General features: G+C 51.1%; 1 protein-coding gene across 3 annotated transcripts; it reads left to right on the top strand.

The window, feature by feature from the left end:
- The first annotated feature begins 3484 nt into the window (after window positions 1–3484).
- RAE1 (ribonucleic acid export 1) lies at window positions 3485–25864 on the top strand. Of its 3 annotated transcripts, XM_058686055.1 has the most exons (13): window positions 3485–3649; window positions 4087–4121; window positions 5840–5936; window positions 6501–6605; window positions 9148–9240; window positions 14971–15057; window positions 15802–15888; window positions 16015–16086; window positions 17063–17170; window positions 20782–20888; window positions 20970–21045; window positions 21576–21770; window positions 25421–25864. In XM_058686055.1, the coding sequence occupies exons 3-13, from the start codon at window positions 5847–5849 to the stop codon at window positions 25505–25507; spliced, it is 1107 nt and encodes a 368-aa protein (XP_058542038.1). In that variant the 5' UTR covers window positions 3485–3649; window positions 4087–4121; window positions 5840–5846; the 3' UTR covers window positions 25508–25864. The 3 variants fall into 3 exon arrangements, with proteins under 3 accessions (XP_058542038.1, XP_058542036.1, XP_058542035.1); XM_058686053.1 differs by lacking the exon at window positions 4087–4121 and having other exon boundaries at window positions 3486–3649; XM_058686052.1 differs by lacking the exons at window positions 3485–3649; window positions 4087–4121 and adding an exon at window positions 3748–3923.
- The last annotated feature ends 334 nt before the right edge of the window (window positions 25865–26198 follow it).

Below are 26198 nucleotides of genomic sequence, written 5' to 3' on the forward strand. Positions count from 1 at the left end.
CTCTAGTCCGTGTTTATGAAACATAGAACATGTTCAAGATTTGCAGAAGCCTCGAATTTTAATAAGGTCTTTCTGTGACAGTAAAGATTTGATCTTCTCCCCTCCTAACCCTATCTTAATTTTTCCAGAGTTGGGTCTTATGGCTTTATTCTCTACTTTCGGCAAGCTTTTCCCTGTGCTGAAGAACTGCTTGTAATTATAAGCAAGAATATAGATTCATAGGAGAACAGAAATGTTGGTGATTTTATCAAGTGATGATGTTTCATCGATGATAGTAGTGGATACCATTTCTGAGAACTTACATGTGCTGATCACTGCTTACATGTGATCTTACTTAAGGCTTCCAAGAGCCCCGTCACGTCCGTAGTTAATTACATCTGTAGCTTACAGGTGAGAACACGGGGGATGTTGCTTCTCCCGGGACGCGTAGCCAGGACATGGCAGAGAGGGGACAGTGACACTGTTTGCCTCAAGAGTAGGACCAGCTACCGAATGTGTGGGGCCCAGGGCAAAATGTAATTGTAGGGTCCTCGTTCAAAAGTTAGCAGCAGGGAATTAAAGCGCCCTTGGGGCCCGCGTGACTGCACACCCACGAAGCTGGCCCTACTCAAGAGGTTCTGGTACATATTAAATGAGGTAATGAGAAAATTAAGTACTTGTATAGCACTTACGCACCAGGTATTTTCCTAGGTGCTTTTGAACATTAACGTCATCTTCACAGAAACTCTATGAGCTAGGGACTTTCATCAGCCCCCCTTACAGATAAGAGAACAAAGGTACAGAGATGCTAATAGCTTTTCCCAAAGTCACACGGCTACTAAGCAGCGGAGCTGGGACTCGAGGCTCCTGCTCTCATCACACCGGTACATGTGAAGGGCTCCGCGTGTGGAGCACAAGTGTGCACACTGCTCGGAGAAGGTCCACAGTTCTCGTTGGCTGGGGGCCGAGTCAGGTCCTCCTGATGCCAAGCCTGTAGTGTCAAAAATTATGTGATTTTCCGTGGTCGCCTCAGAACCAGGTATTTCATTTTGAGAATATTCTGTGAGGCTACCAAATTGACTTGTGAGACTATCGCAAATTGTAAAGACATTTTTATAAATCACAAATTTTTCTTTGAATTTATACCCTACTTCCTTCCTTTACATCTCCTATCGCTGAACTTTGACATGTTGTGTAAAGGAGAACATTACTAACCTAGAAATACATGGTCAAGCTGCACGATGTCTGGATCCGTTCGGATAGACTATCAAATGGAAAGGAATGAAACATCTACAGTAGTCTAATTAAAGTTTGAAAATAGGGGCGCCTGGGTGGCTCAGTCGGTTAAGTGGACACCTCCTGATGTCGGCTCAGGTCGTGATCTTGCGGTTTGTGAGGTGGAGCCCCAGGTCGGGCTCCACGCCGACAGTGCGGAGCCTGCTTGGGATTCTCTCTCTCTCTCTCTCTCTCTCTCTCTCTCTCTCTCTCTCTCTCTGCCTTTCCCTGCACATGCACATGCGTGCTCTCTCTCTCTCAAAATAAGTAAACTTTAAAAAAGTTGGAAAATAAATTTGAAAGGGGCTTGCAGATACATTCAGTTAAGACAATCACAGTCATTTCAAGTTTATGATTGGAAATTTACTTAAAACACTTTTCAGTTATTTGGGAAAAGAAAATGGGAGGAGAGAATATTGCAGTTTCTGCAGAATAAGCAAAATCATTCTGGGATTTCCATCTATGACTTCCTTCCTTTCATGAGAGCGTCTCGGTTGAACTGCTGGATGTAGACACCTGTTTATTGGTGCCGAAAAGAACGGTTGCTCTCAAAGCTAAACCACGTGTACATGTGCACTAAGAGATATTTGCAACAGAATGTTTTGTAGTAAAGTATCGAGAAACATTACTTCTGTCTGGACTTTTGTGCACCGGTAAAATCTGTTACCCGGGGGAACAATCCTGTAAACACGAGCCAAGGGCGTCCTCTGCTGGCAGAAACTCTACTGTTCTCTCAGATCCTTCCACTCTTTTGGATGGATGTGCAAGACTCTGTATCATGATAGAGGTTTCTGGAGTATTCCTCAGGTGTGGGAAATATAATTCAACAAACGCTGATTTCACGCCAGCTGTGTGTAAGACACTGAGAGCTTGGTGCTGCAAAGGATACGCATGGGAGTAAGACACAGTTTAAAGTCTAGCCAGCAAGACGAGGCAAATGCCTGCCGTCTTATGAGGCAGAATATGAGAAGCAGGCTTCAAGAAGCGATGGTATGAGATGAGCCATTTGGGAAAGAATGAGGAAAGGTGTCCTTGAGGAGGGAGTACTTGTCAGAGATGATTCCAAGATTATGCTGGGGGACTTCGGTACCGGACAGGCTTCACTGGCTCTGCTGCTTAACGGCTGCATGACGTCTTGACAAGGAGGTTGCTTCGCTCAGCCTCGCTTTCCTTTCTATAAAATGGGATTACAGTACTTACTTTATAGGGCTGCTCTGGAAATTATAGGAGATAAAGAGCTCTTATTATCACGATCTAGACTAGAGGTTCTCGATCTTGCCTGCTCCTTAGGATCACTTGGGGAGCTTATAAAAACGATTAACCCCCTGTGCCACCACAGATCAACTAAATCAGAAATCTCTGAGAGGGAGGCCCAGGCAGCACAGCTTTACAAAAGGTACCCCAAATGACTCCGAATACCTCATCTAGACTCGGTGCGGCCAGCTCAGCTGGGAATTTGCTCAGCACCCCCTGGACCTTCTCGATCTGCATTTTATAAAAAGGTCTTGCGGGTCTGAAAGTCCCCTGCAGATATTAAGGCTCCTGGTTCGCAGACCACACTGAATAGCAAAGGAGAAGGTTCGGTGTATGTCCCACAGAGTCAGGAGATCCCTCTCTCTTCTTTTCCTTCAGAAATTCAGCCACCAGCTGAAATCTTTGGAGTTGGCACGCGTCCATGTGTGTGTCCTAACAACCCCTTAGCATTCTTATGGAATCTTACACTTGGCAAAAGTCTTTCATGTGTGTTACTTCATTCGATCCCAGTTAAGAACTTTCCTGAAGTCAGGCATCGTTATGCCAATTTTACAAAAGGAAACTGAGGCCCAAAGAGCCCCGGACGGCAGACAGGAGACCAGGGCAGGGCCCCAGGCTGGCGGACTTCACCGCAGCCCGAGGCAGCATTCATCAGCTTCTCCGAAGATGGCCTTGGACTTGAATTGGCGGCAATCAGAATTCTGCTAGACATTTAATTCTCGAGAGAAAATACTAACTATCCTCCGCGGGCGGGAGCGGCAGCGGCGAATTTACTAAAACGGTTGCTTGGCAACTTGCAGGCGGGCCACACCAACTTACGACCAATCCGCAAATTGCTGGCACGGGGACTGCTTCTCGGCGTCAATAACGCTTCTGCGCATGTGTCATCGTCTCGCGAGAGGGGGAAGGCTTTCTCTTTCTTCGCTGCCTTCCGGGCGACACAGGAAGTGGCCCCGGGGCGCAGGCGCAGTGGCTCCGCGGTAATTGGGGCAGTTTCCTCCACCAGCGTGAGGGTGTTTCGGCCTTGGGGTTTTCTGTTCGCGCCGCCTCGCCGTCGCCTCCTCCTCGCCCGGGTGGGCTCGCAGGCCCCCGAGTTCCTCCCGCTCCCCGCCACCTGCCCCCCCGCCGCGGCGCGACTCAGGTAGGCCCCGTGCCGCCTCCCTCGCTCCCCGCGGCCATGGCGCCTCCGAGGCCGGGTCCCCCGGCGGAGTGAGCCCCGCAGCGAGGTGCCGGGGCGCGAGCCGGCCGGTTAGCTGGCTTCGTTACCGGCCCCTGGGAGGGACGCCAGAGCTGGAAGGGGCCTCGGAGTCATCTCGGGTCTAACCCCCTCGTCCCTCTTGTGGGGAAACTGAGGCACTGGGAAGGGTCGCGGAGTTGATGGCAGCGTCTGTCGCCTCTGCCCGCCCCGGTTACAGGTCTGGCTTATCAGATGCATGCTACCTCCTCGGAGGAGCCTTCCCCGACCAGTGTAGAAGGGCATCCATCCCCTTTAGTCTTCTCCCGCCTTAACCTCTCTTCGTTGCACCGACCACTGTCTGAAACTGATCTGTCTCTTTGTTTCCGGCCTTCTCTGCCAAGTGTTTGCTGTACACGCGGAGACACGCGTCCCCCAGGCCAGTATCTGTTCAGTCCTAGCCGCCGGGCCCAAGGCACTGTGCTGAGGGTCAGGCGTGTGCCAGGGAAGAATCCGGACAGCCCTCTGTCCTCCCGGAGCTGACCTCCTCTCGGGGAAGAGCCTGGTTGCAAACAGTATCAGATCCTGACAGGTGCCGTCCAGAAAACAGGGTGATGTCGTCCGAGGTTGGAGATGTCAGATGAGGAAAACAGGGACGCCTCTGAGGAGGTGACCTTTTGGCAACCGACGGGTCTAGCAGCCTTTACTGTAACCCTTTTAAAGCGGACCTTTCCGATGAGTTTGGGAAGTTGGCCACGGTTGCGTCAACATCACCACAGTCCAGTTTTAGAACGTTTCCATCGCCCCCCAAAAGTGCTCGGGAGACAGCTTTTGAATTGGGGGTCTGAAGGTTCAGCCTGAGACCTCGGGGGGACGGGGGAGGGCGAGTCACCCCAGGCGGAAGGAACAGATGGCAGCAGTGTTCCAAGGCCGGGTGGACCTTGCTGTGTCCGCGCGCAGGAAGGGCGTCAGCAGAGCCAGCCCGGCTGGAGCGCAGCGGGTGGCACAGGCGGGGAGATGCGGTTGCGTTGGACGCGTGTCCTCCGAACTTGAGGGGTCCCAGCGTCCTGTATGACACGCGGTCCACGTGGCCTGGTGGAATACTTGCATGACCCCTGCTCCTTCCCTGGGTTCCACGTGGCAGAAGCGTTCTCTCCCAACTTGAGAGCTGCAGAGAGGGAAGGAACAGAGAATTTTCAGGCGCCGTGCGTGTGTGCGCGCGACCTCCCTTGTTTTTCGCGATTCTGTGAAGTGGGTATTCGTGGCTCTGTTTTCGGGGCTGAGGAAATCGAGGCTAAGCCACCTGCCCCAAGCCGTGTAGCCACTGGTTCCTGGACTATGACTGCAGAAGCCTTGTGATTCCTTTGTTCTCATGCAGTGAGCTGGTGTTGCCCGGGCACTGCTCACATTTAACGTCCTCTCTCAGAGTTGTTCTCAGATGCCGACGGGATCATAGCTGTTGCTTTGACCAGGTCGCTGGGCGCCCACTTTCTTCATGGAGTCGGGAAGCCCAGATGCCTTTCCAGAATCCCTGGCGGTCTCCCCATTCTGTGTTGTCCAGGATGTAATACCAGGCCTTTGGGTACTCGAGCAGACCCGATGGAGTACTGTTTAAAACTTCTCGTACGGAGAAGTTGCTGAACTTTGCCGGGACTGGTTGCTTGTCTTAGTGACTTCGTTCGGAGATGCTGACCTAAAGCAGCGTAGAAGTTAGTAAGAAGAGAGGAAACTCCCACTGAGTGGTGACCTGAAGAATGGGGCCTTTCGCTGGTTTACTGTTGTGTTCCTGGTGCCAAGGGCAGCGTCTCAAACTACATAAAACCTGGGTGAATTTATTTTCTGGCCGGTGACTGAAAAGCACTCGGCCGTAGTGTATTGGTTTACTAACGGTGGCAAACATGCGAGGGAAACGGGGAAGCTGGCTGTGCGGTGTGTGGGAACTCTGTCTTGACAATTCCCTGTAAGTCAAAAACAGTCCTAAAGTAGAAAGTTCATCTTTAAAAAGTACCTGCTTATCACGTTTAGATGTCTTGAGAAGAGAGCAACTCATTTAGAGTCTTCTTTTTCTTCTGTGGCTGAATTAGCTTTAAGTTAGCTCTCAGTGATCTTGATTCCTGAAGGAAGGACCCGTCCTTAACGTTTTCCGTTACTTTTCAGGGCCAAAATGAGTCTATTCGGAACAACCTCGGGTTTCGGAACCAGTGGGACCAGCATGTTTGGCAGCACAAGCACAGATAACCACAACCCCATGAAGGTACCGTGGAAAGCTTCACAACACTTGGAGGAAATCACGCGCCAGGGCCTCCCCGAGTGAGAGACACTGAAGTGGTGTGGGAGCCTCCTTTGGGGCGAAAGCTCTGGAACTCTGTCTAGCCCACTTTCTCCAACTTGGGAGCACGGCAGCTGTGTCCACTGCACGAGTGTCCCGGGCACCCTAACTTCCCCCATCTCTTAAGTCACCGCGGTGCTTGTTAAAACTGTGGGTTCCCAGGGCCCAGCCCACGACTGTTGAGTTAGAATTTCCTTTGGGGTGGGGACAGGCGATGACTTTGATCTAGCACTTTGAGGCCACAGTGAACCAGTGGGCCGTCACTTGGAAGGTATCATGATGGGCATTCCATAGAGAGTGCTGGGTCTGGTCCCTCCCATCTATGCTGGTCCTTCCCCTGGCTTCCCCTTTGGGATCAAAGTAAGAGAGGTCCAGTTCATTTAGTTCTTGAACACAAGGAAAGTCTACCCTGAGTGCTTAGTGAGAAAGAAAACAATTTTGAATGAAATTAATGATGCATACTTTGTAACACTGGCTTTTTCCCCCCAGGATATTGAAGTAACATCCTCTCCTGATGATAGCATTGGTTGTCTATCTTTTAGCCCACCAACCTTGCCCGGGAACTTTCTTATTGCAGGATCGTGGGCTAATGATGTAAGTGCTCCTTACGTGCATGTTCTAGAAGTCCTCTCTCTTTGTATGGACAGGGTTAGCTTTCCTTTTGGCTCCATTCTGTCCCAAGTGAATGAAGTGAATGAAGAAAGAAATCGGTTAGAGGGTGTGACCCTTCTGAGTGCACTGACATCATCTGTTACCCTGATTTTTGTTAAGAAAGCACGATCATAGGCATCACTCAAAACTTCGTCCTCTGGGGGGGCCTGGCCGACTCAGTCAGTGGAGCACATGTCTCTTGATCTCAGGGTTGTGAGCTCCAGCCCTGCGTTGGGTGTGGAGATTACGTACGTACGTATACATACGTACGTACATACATACGACCTTAAAAAAATTTCCTACCTTAGTTCAGTAACTTGACGTGGATTCCCAGATCAAATGTAGTATCGTTGAGAATGACTGTTACCCGTGGTAGTATACGTAAATTTCTTTTCTTTTTTTTTTATTTTTTTTTTTTAAATTTTTTTTCAACGTTTTTTATTTATTTTTGGGACAGAGAGAGACAGAGCATGAACGGGGGAGGGGCAGAGAGAGAGGGAGACACAGAATCGGAAACAGGCTCCAGGCTCCGAGCCATCAGCCCAGAGCCTGACGCGGGGCTCGAACTCACAGACCGCAAGATCGTGACCTGGCTGAAGTCGGACGCTTAACCGACTGCGCCACCCAGGCGCCCCCGTAAATTTCTTTTCTTATCCTGAAATGTTCTTAAGGCGTACGTTAAGCTTGTTTAACTTCGGGTAAAGCACAGATCGTGCGTAGGTGTTACACTTAGCCTGTGGCATACAAGAAGAAAGGCAAAAAAATAAATCGCAGTACACAGAGGAAAACTCTGGTAGAAACATAAGCAAAGGATGTGAAGAGGCACTTCACAGAAGGAGTGCAGGTGGCCCCTTGGTGTGGACTGGAGCCATCCAACCACACTCCTGAGCAGACGAGTTCAGAGTTAGGTGATAGACTGCGTCACGTTACCGAAAATTAAAAGCAGAAAAGCATAACGATTGGTCCCGGCAAAGATAAGCCGAAACCGTACATGTACCTCTGCTGAGTACGTAGATTGCTACGGGGCTCCTGAAAGGTAATCGGCCATACCTGTGAGAAGTCCTTAAGTCTGTACGTTGCATCTTAGTGCTTCCCCTGTGGGGCATGAGGAACGTCCCCAGGCTGTCTCTTGCAGACTCCAGCAGTCTCTTCACTGTCCTCCCCGTCTTATGAAGCAGCTCGTGAGCTCAGGAGTAGAATAACTGGCCCAGGGCCCACATGTAAGGGAGGGGCAAGGCGGGGCTGCCGACCCGCGCAATGTGGCCCAGGGTCTAGACTCCTGGCCGCTACCCGATATCGCCTCATTTTAAGAAGTCTCCGTGCTAGTCCACTCATAATGGTATTCTGTGGTATGTTTGTATGCTGGGTTGCCATTTTAAAAGTTTTGGAAAAGATTTTTCGGCAGCAGGGAGGCAGTGGGGCGGCAGGGGGATGAAGAGAGGAGAACAGCAAGGGGAGGAAGGTAGCCATGGCTGAGCAGGTTTGGTTTCTACATGTAGTTTCTGGAAAGACTTCAAATGAGTCACTAAAAAACGTCAGAAGAACGTGTAATGGCAACTAATGATGCAAGGGAGAAAAGTGCTGACGAGAGTGAAGGTACTCTGTAATCTAGTTTTTTTTTTTTTTTTTTTAATGTATATTTTTTTAACGTTTTATTTTTATTTTTGAGACAGAGACAGAGCATGAACGGGGGAGGGGCAGAGAGAGAGAGGGAGACAAGAATCCGAAACAGGCTCCAGGCTCTGAGCGGTCAGCCCAGAGCCCGACGCGGGGCTCGAACTCACGGACCGCGAGATCGTGACCTGAGCTGAAGTTGGACGCTTAACCGACTGAGCCACCCAGGCGCCCCTGTAATCTAGTTTCTTTTTTTTTTTTTTTTTTTTTTTTTTAAATGTTTATTTATTTTTGACGGAGAGAGACAGAGCATGAGCAGGGGAGGGGCAGAGAGAGAGGGAGACACAGAATCGAAAGCAGGCTCCAGGCTCTGAGCTGCCAGCACAGAGCCCGATGCGGGGCTTGAACTCACAGACCGCGAGATCATGACCTGAGCCGAAGTCAGACGCTCAACTGACTGAGCTACCCAGGTGCCCCTGTGATCTAGTTTCTTGAAGACAGCATATGCATAGAAAGACAAAGCACAACAAACTTTTTTTTTTTTTTTTTTAATGTTTATTTTGAGAGACAGAGCACAAGCTGGGGCGGGGCAGAGCGAGAGAATCCCAAGCAGGCTGTGCACTGTCAGCACAGAGCCCGACTCCGGGCTTGATCCTGCGAACCATGAAATCGTGACCTGAGCCAAAATAGACAGTCAGATGCTTAACCGAGGAAGCTACCCAGGCGCCCCTCAATTGCTTTGTTGTTAAAGTCAGTGAGGTTGACAGGAGACGTTTCCGTGTGTGTAAGTTGCCACCATTCCTTATCAGGTATTAGCTGCGTGCAGCGTGCCATGGCTTGCTGTTTGTGCTCATTTGTCGTATCGCTTCAGGTTCGCTGCTGGGAAGTTCAAGATAGCGGACAGACGATCCCAAAAGCCCAGCAGATGCATACGGGGCCGGTGTTAGATGTCTGCTGGAGTGATGTGAGTCTCTATCAAGTTTTCGTGTTTTCTGCAGTGTAAAATCGTGTGTAATCCAGAGTTTGTGTTTCAACTTTTATATAACCCAAACCACACATAGCGTGTATCTGGTACACATTGTTGGAAATTCTGAGTTTCTGAATGTGTTGATGTTCCTAAAGTGGTCCATTAATGTTAGCTTTAGTTAATCTGAAAGCTTTTCTTGCATAAAAACTTCATTATTTTAGGGGTGCCTGGGTGGCTCAGTCGGTTGAGTGTCTGACTTCAGCTCGGTTCATGATCTCGCAGTCTGTGAGTTCGAGCCCCGCGTTGGGCTCTGTGCTGACGGCTCGGAGCCCGGAGCCTGCTTCCGATTCTGTGTCTCCCTTTCTCTCTGCCCCTCCCCTGTTCGCACTGTGTCTTATCTCTTTCAGAGGTAAATAAACATTTTAAAAAATTAAAAAAACAAAAAAACACAACTTCATCATTTTATTGACACGGTACCTTGGGCAAAGGGTTAAATAATTTCTGGAAACCTTTTTTTACCCTTATGCCATAAATTTATGTTGTTTTAAAATTGGAAATTTAGGGGGCGCCTGGGTGGCGCAGTCGGTTAAGCGTCCGACTTCAGCCAGGTCACGATCTCGCGGTCCGTGAGTTCGAGCCCCGCGTCAGGCTCTGGGCTGATGGCTCGGAGCCTGGAGCCTGTTTCCGATTCTGTGTCTCCCTCTCTCTCTGCCCCTCCCCCGTTCATGCTCTGTCTCTCTCTGTCCCAAAAATAAATAATAAATAAAAAACGTTGAAAAAAAAAAAAAATTTAAAAAAAAAAAAAAGAAATTGGAAATTTAGTATCTCAGAAAATAAATGCTAGAGAAAAAAAATAATATCTTTCTATTAACAAACATTTGAAGTCTTTTTTAGGGTTTTAGAATTCTGTTTTTCCTTCCAAATCTTGAACATCAGTCATATAAACAAATATGTCCAAGTTAATGTGGCTCTGAGCTTCTGCTGTGGATTGGGGAGAGTCTAAATGGAGACATCTTTCACAAGGCCCAGCAGAGAAGGGAAGGTGGGTGTGGCGGGCCGCAGCTGCGGAGAGGCCGGTCCCCTGGGTAGAGGAGGGGCTGGGGCACTGACAGCTCAGCCTTTCTCTCCCGCCACCGCTGTGGCCCGGTTGGCTGAGCTCAGCGGAGGCAAGAAAACAGGGGCCTGACTGACGGGCAGACAGATGTACCCCCATGCTGGGGAGGCTAGGCCTTCCGGCCCCTCCCAGGCCTTCTGTGTCATTTGTTCGGTCAGATTCATTAGGTATGATTTGCGGACGATGAAACGGAACCTTTTTAGCGTGTAATTCTGTCATCAGCCCCCAGAATCCCCCCCCCCCCGCCCTTATGTGGGCACGTCCTCCTCCGATCCCAGCCCCTGGAAACCACTGGTGTGGTTTTGGTGCCCATGGCTCTCCCCGTGCCGGGTCGCGCAGACAGCCCCGCCCCGCGGTGCCCCTTCACTCCGCGTGGTGCCTTTGAGCCCCGTGCAGGTGGTCGTGCCAGTGGTTTGGCCCACTGCGTGGCCGGGTCATCGTTTGCTCACCCAGCCACCAGGAGGAGGATGTTTGGGTTGTTGCCCATTTTGGTCAGGAATCAGGCTGCTGTAAACACTTGGGTCCTGGAATTGCCACGAACAAAAGTTTTCATTTCTCCTGGGTAGGTAATGGATTACTGGGTCGTACGGTGAGTATATGTTTAACTATGAGAAATTGCCAGTTACTCCTGTTTTATGTGGTCATTTTTAAGTGATGTGATCTTACTTAGTTTCTAACTAAGAAAGGAGTCTGCTACTCATCAATATTTCGGGATGGTTCGGGAGCCAGACTTGCTCCTGTTCTCATCATTAACTGTGATGGTCTTCTCTGAGCATTTTTGTCATCTGAAGGTGTTTTCTTGACATCTCTGATTGGGTTAGTATGAGACTGATAATCTGTGAAAACAATTTGAAAAGATGCATTTTTTACAGATACAACTTACTGTTTTTTAAGTTTGTTTTGAGAGAGAGAAAGAGAGAGAGTGAGCACACGTGCAGGGGAGGGGCAGAGAAAAACAGAATCCCAGGGAAGGGGGGCGTGGCGCCTGAGTGGCTCAGTCGGTTGAGTGTCCGGCCCAGGTCATGATCTAACGGTTTCATGAGTTTGAGCCCCATGAGTTCACGCCCCGCATTGGTCTCTCTGCTGTTGGCCTGTCAGCTCAGAGCCCCCTTGGGATCCTCTGTCCCCTCTCTGCCCCTCCCCTGCTCACACGCATGCTCTCTCTTTCTCTCCAAAAAAAAAACCCGAAAACTCAGGCAGACTGTGCGGTGTCTGCACAGAGCCTGACGTGGGGCTCGAACTCATGAACTGTGAGATCGTGACCTGAACTGAAATCAAGAGTCTGACACTAAACCCACTGAGCCACCCAGGGGCCCCACGACTTATTTTTAATTTGCACGTGGAAAAGTAATAACTTGAGTAAATTTAAAATACTTGATTTATTTTGCCTGTCTTTTTTTCTGATTTGGTGATGGATCAGAATGTAAAGTTTCTTACAAACTAGGTAAGAAGTAAAATGAACTGGAAGAGGATGTATTGAGTGGCTTCGGGATATATAAAAACGAGAACAGCTTATTTCCTCTCTCCCGAGTCGTGCGTCATCTGCTGGAGGGACTGAGCACCGTAACGAAGGGTTCTGAGTTCTGAGAAGGTGTGCTGGTGCTGGGGAACACAGAAAGCAACTGTAAATTTTGGGGAGGGTGCCGTGAAGGCTCCACTGAAGAGACAAGAGTTAGAGAAACGAACTGCACACAGGCCTCTAGTTTTTTGAGCATTGTGTCACCCAGTCCAGGCCTAGGTTCAAATTTGGGCTCTACTCTTCAGTGTTTTCAGTTTGGCAGGTTACCTGATCTCTCCATCTGTTTCCTCGTTTGTAAAATGAAGGTGATAATAATTACGACGGGTCATATTTAATTCAGCAGATAACTGTCAGGCTCCTCTAGTCAGCTAAAGCCATGGGGGGGGGATAGAGTGGAAAACAAAGTAGGCCAGGTAGGCAAATACCGTATTCATGGAATTTCTGGTCTCTTAGGACAGACCTGTAGAAACAAGCAAGAATTCCAGGTGGCAGAACTTGTGACAGCTAGACTACACGTACGTAAAGCGATGGGCACGGTGTCAGACGACAGGCTTGCCTGAGGGAACGTAGTGAGTGGCCGAGTGTAGGCCCAGACCCAGACCTTCCTGGCTCCAGAGCCCATGTGCTTGACCGCCTCCCTCATAGGCCTACAGGAAGGGAAATGGGCCAGCGTGGGAAGAGCGTCCGGGAGAGGAAGCCGCGTGCGTAACGGCACGGAAGCACGAAAGAGCCAGGGTGACCGTGGAGGCATAAAAACCAAACTTGGCGAAGACGATTCTTTGCCCTCTGAGGACATTTTCGCTCCGTGGCCGTAGCAGCGTGGAGAGCAGCTGGGTGGAGAACACAGGGCCGGGGAACACGAGTGCTGTCGTCTGCCCCGCCTTCGGGTCGATTAGCCTCAAGGTCGGCGCCCACTGGGCTCTCGTGTGCCTGCTGCCGCGTGGTGCTGGTCACGGCTGGTAGGATGGGCGTTGCCGGTGCGATGGAGAGGCCGGCGCGTCCCTCGGTCTGGGGGTGGCCATCGCACGCGTCGGTATCTTTCTGAGGGTTTACAGAGTGAGCCTTCCGACGTCACTGACACACCGGCAGGTTGTATCTTGTCTTTCAGTTGCAGAACTGGTGACTTTCTATGGGAAGAAACTTTTGCTGGGGAAGAATGACAGTAAATCTTTGAGCTTTGGAACCAGAAATGACATAATCTGGGTCACTGGTCAGCAGACTGTGGCCCGTTGCCTATTTTTGGGAATAAAGTTTATTGGAACACAGCCACACTCCCTCATGTACATAGTGTGTATGGCTGCCTTCAAGTGTAACACTTCAGGAGTTGCAACGGAGACCTATAAAGACGAAAATTCACTAAATAAATGGCCCTTTAAGAGAGAAATTTGTGGGGCGCCTGGGTGGCTCAGTCAGTTGGGCGTCCGACTTCAGCTCAGGTCATGATCTTGCAGTCTGTGAGTTCAAGCCCCACGTCGGGCTCTGTGCTGACAGAGCCCGGAGCCCGTTCAGATTCTGTGTTTCCCTCGCTCTCCGCCCCTCTCCCGCTCTCACTGTGTGTCCGTCTCTCTCTCTCTCAAAAGTAAAATAAAAACATAAAAAAAATTGTTTTTTAAAGAAAAAAATTTGCCAACCGCTGGTCTAGAACTTTCCATTTAGTACCTTTCTTTTTAAAACTTATCTTGTGCTTCTTCGTATTTGACCTAATTTATGAGTTCTGTATTTGAATTTTTTTCAACATTTGTTTATTTTTGAGAGAGAGAGGCACAGAGCGTGAGTTGGGGAAAGGTAGAGAGAGAGGGAGACACAGAATCTGAAGTGGGTTCCAGGCTCTGAGCTGTCAGCACACAGCCCAACACCGGGTTCGAAGTCATGAACCGTGAGATCCTGACCTGAGCCGAAGTCAGACACTTAACCGACTAAGCCACCCAGGCATCCCTGTATTTGAATATGTTTAAAATCACTACACCATGATTGCTAATTTTTTAAGCTCTTCTATAGTTTACATAGGACCAGTGATGTTTGCAAATTAGCGTAAGGGCACCTGGGTGGCTCAGTCAGTTAAACGTACCAACTTCGGCTCAGGTCAGGATCTCACGGTTCGTGACTTCGAACCCCGTGTCGGGCTCTGTGCTGACAACTCAGAGCTTGGAACCCATTTTGGATTCTGTGTCTCCTTCTCTGTCTATGCCCCCCCCCCCCACATGTGCTCGCTCTCGCTCTCTCATAAATAAATAAACATTAAAGAAATTTAAAGAATAAGAATTAGTGTAGTCTTATGGTGTGCACTTCAGAATGTTATTGGATACATAGGCGAACAAATGTGTAATGATTATGGATATATACGTGTGTCTACATAGATACCGTAAATGTGTTTACCCTTGGTGATTCTAGGTGAAGTGTTTATGGATGTTCATGGTTTTATTCCTGCAACTTTTGTGAGGGCTTGAAATTCATTTAAAAAAAAAAAACAGCTTAAAATTAATCAAAGCAAGAAAAAATGTATAAACGTCCCTTGGTAATACACACAGATGGAGGATATCCAAAAGCTACTCCCAGAGGGTAGTGAGTGGCCCATACGGAAGGAGCCGGGTCAGGGGTGGGAGACCTCATTTTCCCTGTATAACTTCAAGTGCTATTTGAATTGTTTTCATCCTGTTTATGTGGTATTTCTTAGAAAAATAAATCAGTAATAAAGAAATGAAGCTAAAACACGTTTTAGGTATGTCAGTGTAGTTTATAATATACCAGCCCCCAGATAATTAGAAAAATAAAAATTGCAGGGGCACCGGGTGGCTCAGTCGGTTAAGCCTCTGACTTCGACTCAGGTCATGATCTCACGGTCCTTGAGTTTGAACCCCACGTCGGGCTCTGTGCTGATTGCTTAGCGCCTGGAGCCTGCTTTGGATTCTGTGTCTCCCTCTCTCTCTGCCCCTCCCCACTTGTGCTCTTTCTCTTTCCCTCTCTCTCTCAAAAATAAACATTTAAAAAATTTTTTAAAAATTGCAAAACGAAACCTGCCTCAATATGATCAACTTAATATACAGATAGAAATTTTATTTTTTTTCAATGACAGATTTTCTCCACTTTCTTTTAGGATGGGAGCAAAGTATTTACAGCATCATGTGATAAAACTGCCAAAATGTGGGACCTCAACAGTAATCAAGCAATACAGATTGCACAGGTAATAAACAGCGTCTGCAAAAGGCTGGTGCCCGTGGGCCTCAACATTCACGTATCTGACATTCCAACACCCGTGTGTGGCTTGCCTTTTCCCAACTGTATTTGGATACTCGTTCGTTCGACAAGTATTTATTGAATCCCTGCTGTATCCCAGGCACTTTCCGTAGGGGTAGAGACGCGGCAGAGTAAGAAAGACACTTGCCACACGCCCGTGGAGCTGTTAGCCTGCTCGGGGACAGCAGGCACGCCCTTGTGGAAGGACTGCTGAGGCAGGAGTAACGGAGGCAAGAGAGCCAAGAACCAGAGGGTCTGACCTGTTGGAGAAGGGCCCCTTGACATGGAAACATTTTCAGAAAGGCATCACATACTCCGAGATCACGGGGCTGTGTGATTGTGCCAGAAGCGTCTCCTTGATTTCTTGATTCGTGCCACCTTAGTATAAACAAAAGTGGTGGAGTCCCTACTCGTCACTTCTGAAAATGCCTCCCTAGGAAGGGTTTACTTTTACTCTCACGTGCTCGCTAATTAGGGGGAAATAAAACTGACGTTTGTCAGAATGGTAAGTAGATACATGTTCTTGGGGTAAATTGGATGTCATGGTCATGGGGAAAGGCTTGGATATCCTTTGGTGTTTGTTTGCTACGACCTTGATATTTAAGTTCATTCCTTCTCTGAGTTTCCAGAACTGGGACCGTTCGGCACATGGTTACATTTATCTTGATCTGTTCTGATTTTGTTTCGAAAGCACGACGCTCCCGTTAAGACCATCCATTGGATCAAAGCTCCAAACTACAGCTGTGTGATGACCGGCAGCTGGGATAAGACTTTGAAGGTATGATCATGCCATTGAGGGGACTGCATGGCCTGACCAGGATGGACATTTACTTCTCATGCTGTTTGGACTAAAGCTCTGAATGGTCAGTTACTGGCTTTTTGGGTTTTTTTTTTTTCCTTGTAGTTTTGGGACACACGATCATCAAATCCCATGATGGTTTTGCAACTCCCTGAAAGATGTTACTGTGCCGATGTGGTGAGGAATTTCTGACTCAATATGTATCCTTTTAAGAGAAATACAAAACTTGATGATGTCTTGAAATTAGAGGATAATGTAAAAATCCCTCGCATTTCAATAATAAGTTCCCAGAGGATGTAGTTCAGATCTCCTGTCGTCTTGAATCAGGAGATTTTTGTGCTGGATTTGTTCCAAAATTACTGAATCCTGCTGCCGGGGTTTTTTTTTGCCACTTGTGTTTTGAACACACGCAGGAAGCCACGTGCCATGAGGCTGTAACGCTTCTTGGTTGCTGTAGAAAAAGTGGCAACAGCTCTGTGGCGTCGCACGGACCTTTGGGGACTGTGAGCGGGAGAGAAACCGAACTCTCTCCGTCCATCTGGTGATAAGTCTTAAAGTCTTGTGCGAACTACCACTAATCGCACCTTTAGGAATTTATTGTGAGAAAAATGACGCACGTGGGTTTGTTTTGTGTAACGTACTGAAACCTTGGATGTGACCTAATGGGCCAACAGGACCAGGGAGCTTAAACGGACCTGGTGCTGTTTGTTTGAGGGAAAATGGCACAGTCACCAGTAGCGTTCTCGGAACACACACCTCGAGTGCAGGATCCACGTCACGTAGGAACATACGGACGTGCCTATGTGCGCGTAATGCTCCAAGAAACGCCACAGTAACACGCTGTGATAGTGACAACAGCTGTCATCTGAAGGGATGGTGTAGGTGACCGATTTCTTCTCTCTTCCTCAGGGTACTTTTCAAGTGGTCGTATTTCATGGTTTTAAAAAACGAGCCTTTTAAAAACGGACGTTCTACTTGCAGATACGGTTTCTGCAGGTTTTCATGAAACATGTTGATACCGGTGGTCTTTTTTAGATTAAAACAAATTCAGGCTTATTTTTGTGACTCTAAAAGAATTTCGATCTAATAGTTTTGTGTAAAAAAACCACAGTCCTTCCTTTGAAGCACGCCCCTGCCTCCCTCCATTCCCTAGATCTACCCTATGGCCGTGGTGGCGACTGCAGAGAGGGGACTGATCGTCTACCAGCTAGAGAATCAGCCCTCCGAATTCAGGAGGATAGAATCCCCGCTGAAACATCAGGTGAGTCACGTGACCAGGACGCACATACTTAGAGCCTGTGTCACACGCACTTCACTGCGCACGATTGGGATACAGTTGTGCTTCCAGACACATGTAAGCATTTTCTTTTTTTTTAAAGTTTGTTTAAAGGTCTTAAAGTTTATTTCTTTGGGCAGAAAGTGAGCGTGAGCAGGGGAGGGGCAGAGAGAGGGAGAGAGAGAATCCCAAGCAGGAGCTGTCGACACAGACGCCGATGCAGGGCTTGGACTCCCAGATCATGAGCTCGTGACCTGAGCCGAGATGAAGAGTCGGATGCCTAACCGACTGGGCCACGCAGGCGCCCCGGCAAGTAGTTTCAAAGGCGGTGAAGTTAAGGATATAAGCAAGCATTTAGTGAGTAACTACTGTCCGTCCCTGGACAAGCCAGACTTCTCTGCCCTCTCCAGACGTGCCCCGGACAGCTGGATGCTGCAGAATCAGATCGCATACCCCCGCGGACTGGTTCCGTCGTGGGCATAGCTCCCAGCCTCCGCTGTGCCTTCATCCCGCCCAGTCACCGGGTTTTTCTCGTCCGCTCACCTGCCACAGGCTCTTAGATTTTCTTCACTTGAAACTCCTAGGCTCTCCCTCCCCTACCTTTGTCTCCGCACATCCATCCGGCTCCTGCTCAGAGAGCATACGGACCGGCGGTGGGGAGCTTCTCTTCCTCCCGCTGAACCTAGAACTCTAGCTGCGCCTGCACCTTGCCCCCGCTTTCTCCCGCCAGTCAGGGGACGTGTGCCCCTGGGGAAGGCCCATCGTGGGGGGGGGGGGGGGGTCTGTGGAGCCTCGTGCTGCTGGTCCCCATCGCCTCCGGGGGCGGGGGTTGTCTGGACTCCCACCCCCTCCTGATGTCACAACCGGCCCTGACATGCGCCCTAGTCTTCCTCGCCCGAGAAAACGCTCTCGGCCCACATCCTTTGGTCCCACCCGGACCCCTTTTTCCTCCGCAGTTAAGCATCTCACCTGCGCTTTCTTGGTTTCCTTACCTCCCACTCCCTTGTCACCCGGCTCCCTTGAGACTTCTGCCTCCGTGACTCCTCTGAAACAGCTTTCGGCCGGCCACCGAGGGCTTCCGGTGGACGCTGACCAGCCGTCCTCTTCTGTCAGCCCAGCAGCATCCACCACTGTCCCTACATGTTCTCAAACGCCCCGTCCCTGTTCTCCGCGATGCCCGCCTCTTCGTCTTCCTCACTGCTGCTTGCTGCGTGTCGGGTTCCCCGGGTGTCTGCCCTTGGCCGCGCTGCCTCCTCTCCCGAAGCAGGACCTCCTCTCCCGTCCCTGCTGTCATGTTGGTAAACCTTGTGGGCTGGGGACTCGGATCCCCCACAGACCTCGCCTCCGGGATGCCTGCAGGACATCCCCAGTCTGACGGCTCCTTGACGCGTCTCCCGACGTCTCCGCCCAGCAGTATCCGTCACCAAACCCGGGACGACTTTCTGCAGATCTTCATTTGGGTGTTACCCCTCCTCAGGCTTCTCCCTGGCCCTTTTCCCCCAAACTGCGTGTGTGCGTGTGTGTATATACCTTAGAGATAAACGCGTGATGTGTTTCGTGTGTTTCGCTTTGTGCTGCCCACTAGAAAGTAAACTCAGTAAGAGCAGACATTTCTCTTTGTTGCTGCTTCGTTCCCAGCTGCAGCCCGGTCTGGTGGGTAGAAGGCTTCTGTAGATGTCTGCTGAGCGAAACAACGATCTTAGCCTGCTCCCGCCCCCCACCCCCCACCCCCAGCATGTTCCTCCCCAGGTGCTCTGCCTCTCATGAGACCCACCTGCTGTTGTCAATGCTGCGAATCGGAAAGGCATCCTTGATCTGCTCCCCCTCCTTTCCGCCTGTCCCCCTGATCCCCAGGTTCACTTCTGCAGGTGTTTTAGAATCTGTTCATTTTGTTCCTTCCCTCCCACCACATCTAATCCAAATTTCCTCGAATGACTGTAAGAGGTTCTGTCTGTGCCCTCCTTTGATCTGCTCTCCACGCGTGGGTTGGGGGGGCTCTTTCTTCTAGTGGCACGTCTGACTTTGCCACACCTCTGCCGAAAAGCCAGCAGTGACTTCTCATTTCCCTTTGGATAAATCCCAGGTTCCCTGACAAAACCTAGTCTGATCTGACTTTACTTCCTGCTTCTAGGCACCCTGGCCTTTCATTTGTTGAGGCATGCCATCAGCCTTTGCGTAGGGCTGCTGTGTGGCTGTGTTCTTGTAGATGGTGCCCCCTAGAGGTGTGCGGTTCCTGGGAGGCACAGCTTGACGAGCCATGGTTCCTGCTGACCTCTAAGAACTTACGGATTTTGTCTCTTTACATTAGTTTTTTTTCTACTCGAAGAAGTAATGGACTTTCTGTTCAAAAAAAGGCAAATGGTACAGAAATAGAACTAGCATGTGCTTTTCTGTTTACTTAGGAAATTTGTGCGCTCTAATAAGCGTTAACAATAACAGAGACTGCTCTTTACCATCATTCTTCTATGGCTTCGTCCCAGGCTCTGATGCTGCCCTCATGCCTCCCGAACCCCTCTAGGAAGATGAAATGTCCAGTTTGGGGAGGGTGGGTGGTTCTCGGGGGTAGGCCAGGTTGTCACATCTAGAAGGAGGAAGTGACGGGGTGCCTGATCGGCTCAGGCGGTTAAGCGTCCGACTCTTGATTTCGGTGCAGGTCATGATCTCACAGTTGGTGAGATAGAACCCCGCGTCAGACTCTGTGCTGACAGCGCGGAGCCTGCTTGGGATATTCTCTCTCTCTCTCTCTCTCTCTCTCTCTCTCTCTCTCTCTGTCTCCCCTCCTCCTCCCCACCACCCCCACTCGCCGGCATGCTCTTCTCTCAAGGTAGGTGAAAGGATAGAAGGAGGCACTGAAGACCCAGGCCCTGGTCCTCTGTCTGCCACGGGGGTTGGGTCCCGGGCTCTCCTGTGGGGTCTTCTATAGAGTCCAGGAGACCCTCCTTTGGGTCCCCGGACCCAGCGTTAGATGGGGTGCGGTGTGTTGCTTCTGCATAGTGTGGTCACAGTTAGAAAGTGCTGGTCACATCCACTGTCCCACTCGGCCCTGGTTTCCCCTGTGGTTGCCGGGCAGACGCTGTTTCCCTCTTCTGTCTGGGGAAGCGGATTCAGAAGCATTGGGTGAGTTGCCGCAGGGAGCCCACCTGGTGGTGGGCCGTGCGTCAGAGACGCGAGCGCGTCCCCCGCCCCACGATGGGGCGGCACCGGGGTAGGATGTGGTGGGGCTCCGAGGGTCACACGAACCGCGGGAGTGACAGGCCTTTGTGGCGCCAGAGGCCGAGCGGCACCGGACGGAAGCACGCCGTCTGCGGTTTATCCGCAAAGTCACGTGGCCGAGTACAAGTGGTTTCCCCAAAGGTGGACGGTGATGTTTACTGGAGGACGAGCAGTCACTTCTGTGTCATGTTTGTATAATATGTTTCTGGTTCTTCTGAAACCCCAAAACAGGGTGAAAATTATTTGTCTTCAGTTGGTTACATAATATGTTCTGGTTGTTCTGAAACCCAAAAACGGGGGGAAGATTATTTATTTTCACTTAGTTACGAAATCTTGTCTTTTACACTGTGATAACGTTCTCTTTTTCTGTCTCCAAACGGTAGCATCGATGCGTGGCTATTTTCAAAGATAAACAGAACAAGCCGACTGGTTTCGCTCTGGGAAGTATCGAGGGGAGGGTTGCTATTCACTACATCAACCCCCCAAATCCGTAAGTGGGCTCAATTCGCTTGTGGATTTTCGCTGGAGTCTCTTTCAGAAAGGAAAACTCAGTTGGGCCTTTGCTTTTCAGTGCCAAAGACAACTTCACCTTCAAATGTCACCGCTCGAACGGAACCAATACCTCAGCTCCTCAGGACATCTACGCGGTATGTTTGTAGAAACTTTAACCTTGAGAACCTGTCTAGAAACTAGACTTGGAGGTGGGTGGCTGAGTCATTAGGGGTCACAGGCAGAGATAGATGACTTACGCTGTAGGGCCCGGGTTTCTGTTCTTATGACACACTGTCTTCGCTCTCCGCCTGCTGCTTCGGGCTCTCGGAGCCATCCACCTCCTTTCGGGTGCTGGGAGGCGGTTGATTCGCTTAGCTGAAACTCAGAAATTGCCGTTTGCTGGGAAAGAAAAAGGCATTCCTGTGGGGTCCTCTCGGCAGTGTCAGTAGCCGCATACTTGTTGATTTTTGCTGACCTGTGTTCCTAACGAGAGGCGTGACTCAATTCTGGGCTGGCAGTCGGTTCTGGAAGCATGGCTGGTCTCTTCCGTGATCAGCGGCAGCCGGCTCTCACAAAGTGACAGTCCGTGTGTTCTGGTTCGTACGTGCGGCAGGAAGCTCGTCCTGGTAGAGACGTGCTGTCTCCTCTGCCGTCCACCTCTCACTGTGCGCGTCGATCCCTTCAGGTAAACGGGATCGCGTTCCATCCTGTTCACGGCACCCTTGCCACTGTGGGATCCGATGGCAGGTTCAGCTTCTGGGACAAAGATGCCAGAACGAAACTAAAAACTTCGGAACAGCTGGATCAGCCCATATCGGCCTGCTGCTTCAATCACAACGGGAACATATTTGCCTATGCTTCCAGCTACGACTGGTCAAAGGTGAGGATCCCCAGGCCTGCCCTGGGCTCTCTCGGGTGACAACGCCGGGCTGGAGGCGGAAGGCCCGGGCTCGAGCTGTGACTCTCCGCCGGACTCGCTGGTGACCTTGGCAGGTCACCGTCATGTCACCTCCAAGGGAAATGGCGGGCCTTCCTCGCCAGGTGTGCAGACCCCGTGAAGTCATACCTGTAGAGCCTTTCCCTGGGACCCCGCCCCTGGGCAGGGTCTGGTCATCGTGAGCCCAGAAGCAGGGGGAGCTGGAAGCCGCACGTCCTTCAGCGATGGCCGGGGCGGTGGCCAGAGAGGAAGTGGTCATGCAGGGGGCAGGGGCCGCAGGGCCAGGTCACCGAGCTTTGGCCGGAGGCGTGGCTTTTCTGTGTATCATCTGGGGAGAGGGTTGAGGGGCTGACCGGATCGTGGCTGCGTTTTTGAGGCGTCCCGGCGTAGCGGCGAAGGGACCTGACTCGGGTGCTTGAGTTCCGGGCCACTGGCTGATGTCTGCTGTCTCTCGGCCAGCCCACGTGCTTGCTTCTCAGCTGCTGGTTCTCCTGGATTGTTCGACCCTTGTCTCTCTCGTCCCCTCCCCCAGCAGCCTTTCCACCGTGTCTTCCCTCCCATCGGCACACGTGTCTGTCTTCTGGCCCGTCTCCTTCTGCCCTCCTGCCACCGCAGACAGGCACAGGACTCCCTCCAGCCACTCCATTCTCTTCTCCTCCCAGCGCCTTCTCTCCCTCCCCGCCAGCTCCTTTGTCCTCCAGCCTGGGGCCGTGCCGGAGTGCGAGGAGGAGCCGCGTTTCCCTTGACCGATAGACCTGTCGGAAGAGGTTAATGCCTGCTAGCTTCTGTTGTTTTGGCCGCCTCCGGGATGCTGCCCCTCCTGGTCAGCTCTCAGCCTGACTGGTTCTGCTCGGGGTTCTCCACCGTAAACCAGTGACCCTTCGGTTTCTGACTTGATTCCTGAGCTCTTCCGGTATCATGGTCCCGACAGGATGTGTGTACCTGGTGCCCTAGGGTACCTTCACTTTGGGAGAAGAGTCCTGCTGACTCCCACCCACACATCCTTTATCCTCCAGGCTTGCTGCCTCTCCCATGTCCAACCTCTGTGTCAGTCACCATCCGCTCTCTTTGGGCATAGGTCTTGGTCTCAGCTTTGATTGTCTCTTTTTCTCAGAAGAGCCGGAAGTCACTGTCTCTGGCCGCTCTGCCTTGTGGCCGCCCTGCCTGTTCAGCACGTTGTTATTTTTTCTCGTAATTTTAATTTTTTTTTTTTTTAAGCTTAATTTATTTTGAGAGGGGGAGAGCACGAGCAGGGTAGGGGCAGAGAAAGAGGGGGAGAGAGAATCCCGAGCAGGCACTGCACTGTCAGCACGGAGCCCAACGCAGGGCTGGATCCCACAAACCATGAGATCGTGACCTGAGCTGAAATCAAGAGTCAGACACTTAACCGACTGAGTCACCCAGGCGCCCTTCAGCACGTTGTTTTCGATGCCTGCCCCGGCCTCTACAGACGTGCCCCCTGTGGCTGAGCGTTTGCTGATGCGGGCCGTGCAGCCGCTTTGGTTTTCGTCAGGCAGCTGTACTGACGTGTCCCTGCAATGCAGTCATCGTTGTGCGGAGTGATCAGTTTCAGCATCCGTATATGTGCCCGTGAAGACTTCACCCCAGTCGAGAGAGTGCTTTTATCACCCCCAGAAGTTTCCGTGAGCATTGCTGGAATCGTTCTCCCCACACACAACCGGTGATCTGCTTTCTGTCTTTAGAAATGAGTTTGCAGTTTCTAGAGCTTTATGTAAAAGGAGTCCTACAGGGGCCCCTGTGTGGCTCAGTCGGTTAAGCCTCCGACTTCAGCTCAGGTCGGGATCTCATGGTCTGTGGGTTCGAGTCCCACGTCGGGCTCTGTGCTGACAGCTGGGAGCCTGTCTGCCCCTCCTGTCTTCCTGTCTGCCCCTCCCCCACTCACACAGTCTCCATCTCCAAAGTAAATAAACAGTTAAAAAAAAAAAGAGTCCTACACCACACGCTTTTTTTTGCCTGGCATCTTTCACTCAGTGTGATGATTGTGGAATTCACGCACAGCGTGGAGCGTATCCGTGGTCCATCCTTTTCACTGTGTAGCAGCCCGTGGCACGGCTGTGCCCCGCGTGTCTGTCCCTCCACCCGTGGAGCCACACGCTCAGTTTTGCAGAGTGTGCACTTCTGGTTCTGCCTGATTTGGTGTTGGAGCCAGGTGGTGGCCTGAGGCCTCGATTTCTCCACGGGGCTCCGTGTGTCGCAGGCTTGGAAACATTGGTAGTGGAAGGAAGTGAGAAAGTTCATCGCCGTGAAAGCCGCTCAGGATGAGTTTGTCCGGACAGGTTGCGCCAGCTCGTAGCGCCCGCTGCTTAAATCCTCGTTCTCGTTTGGAAGGAGTTGCTTTGGGAATTTCACCCTGTTCTGGTCTAAGGATCGTTGTCTCCGGGATGCGACCGTGATCACTTACGATTAGTACTCTCAGCTTGCTGCCCGAGTGTACCTGTCCAGAAGAGCTGCACCTTGCGTGTTACGATGAGAACGTATGGTCACCACTGAGCAAAGCTTCTAGAGCCACCTCGGCACATCTGCCCAGGGATGAGCAAAAACCTGTCGTCACGGGGGAGGCAGAGGGCAGTCAGTGTCCCTTCTCCCCTCCCTGTTCCCACGCTTCTGGTCCCTGGAGTGCTGCCTTTCTGCCTTGCCCCGCCCCCATCATCTCCCTGAAACAGGTCTGTCATGTGTCTCTCTCTCTCTCTCTCTCTCTCTCTCTCTCTCTCTCTCTTTTTTTTTTGTTTTTGGTTTATTTTTGAGAGAGCAAGCAAGCAGGGGAGGGGCAGAGAGAGAGGGAGACAGAATCCCAGGCAGGCTCCGCGCTGTCAGTACAGAGCCCGATGTGGAGCTTGAACTCACGAACCGTGAGATCACGACCTGAGCCAAAACCAAGAGTCCGATGCTTAACCGACCGAGCCACCCGGGAGCCCCCCCGTATCACTCTTAGTGCCACTTATGACTTTGGTGGCTGCTGTTCCTTTTCCCTGTGGGATAATGTTTAAAGCCCCCCTGTCTGCCCTTCCCAGCCCTTCAGAGTCCAGCCTGGTCCAGGTTTTTCTGGCTCCCCCAGAGTCATACCGATCTCCTTCCACCTCAGCACGGGCACGAGCAGACGCACTGACGGCCGTGCGTGCCTCCGCTTCTCTATGGGTCCGCGTGGGGAGGCTTGTCCCGGACCCTGCCCTTGTGCCCGGGAAGCCTCAGAGCAGACGTCCGCTCTGCTTCAAGGCCTCAAGTCCAGGCCAGTCCTCCCCTGTCCTCCTGGGAGGCTCAGCTCCTCCCGTGGGCGGCCCTCCGGGCCTTGAAGTGGGGGTGGGCTGAAGAGTCTCCGTGCCAAAAATACATAAAAGATGGTCCGTCCGAGGGGGACACCAAAGATGGACTTCCTCCACGCCCTTAACCTTTCCTCCGAAACCGATTTCTGCTTAACGTTTGTTTGCCTTTTCTTTCTCGCCAGAAACCTGTTTTGTTCCCCCAGAGAGATTCTGTTTGATGCACGAAGCACAGGACTTGGTGTGTGCCGAGTGCCCACAAAATGCTAACTTTTGCTTTTTCATAATAAGCTCGTTGTGTTTTTTTCCCTTTAGGGACATGAATTTTATAATCCCCAAAAGAAAAATTACATCTTCCTGCGCAACGCAGCCGAAGAACTAAAACCCAGGAATAAGAAGTAGCGGCCAGGGACCTCTGGGCCGTCGGGAGTCGCTCTCTCTCACTCTGCCTCGTCTTTGTACGAATTTGGGTTCCAGTTTTTGGTAGGTTGTCAGCCATGGATGTGGATTTCAACCCCTGGAGAAAACGATCATTGTTCGGCAGTCGGGAGCCCAGCCGGCCACGACGACTGCCTGTCACAGGTCTGTGCTGTGGCCCTGAGGGGACTGAAGTCATTAGAGAAGTCAGATTCCTGTGGGCGACTGCCAGGCATCTTTCAGCGCTTCGTTCAGCCATGTCTGTATTAGAGAACATTGGGGAACATTCTACGGACGCTGTACTGTATTTTGTAATAAAATATTTTGAAGATTGCCTCCTAAGCTCCCTTTGTCTCTCTCTCCCCTGGCCTGCCCCCTAAGCTCTCACATGGTTGTCCTGCCCAGCATGATCATGGGTTTTGATTTGTGATGTGAGACGCCGTTGGGGGAGCAGCAGTCTCGCTGAGGAGGGCGGGAATCCTGAGCCGTGCGCGGGGGGCCGGCCGCTGCTTCTCCAAGCACCGGCTTCTTTCGTTCCGTCTTCCACGTCCCCGGTGTCGTTTGGCTCTGCGGGCGGACGTCCTGGTGGCTGGGACGGGGCCTGTTCCGTGTGCAGACCCAAGCGGGTGATGTTTGTGTGGCCCTCAAGTTAGGAGCGAGCCCCCTGCATGAGACA

Source organism: Neofelis nebulosa, chromosome 9, assembly GCF_028018385.1.
Source record: "Neofelis nebulosa isolate mNeoNeb1 chromosome 9, mNeoNeb1.pri, whole genome shotgun sequence".
Taxonomy (NCBI): domain Eukaryota; kingdom Metazoa; phylum Chordata; class Mammalia; order Carnivora; family Felidae; genus Neofelis; species Neofelis nebulosa.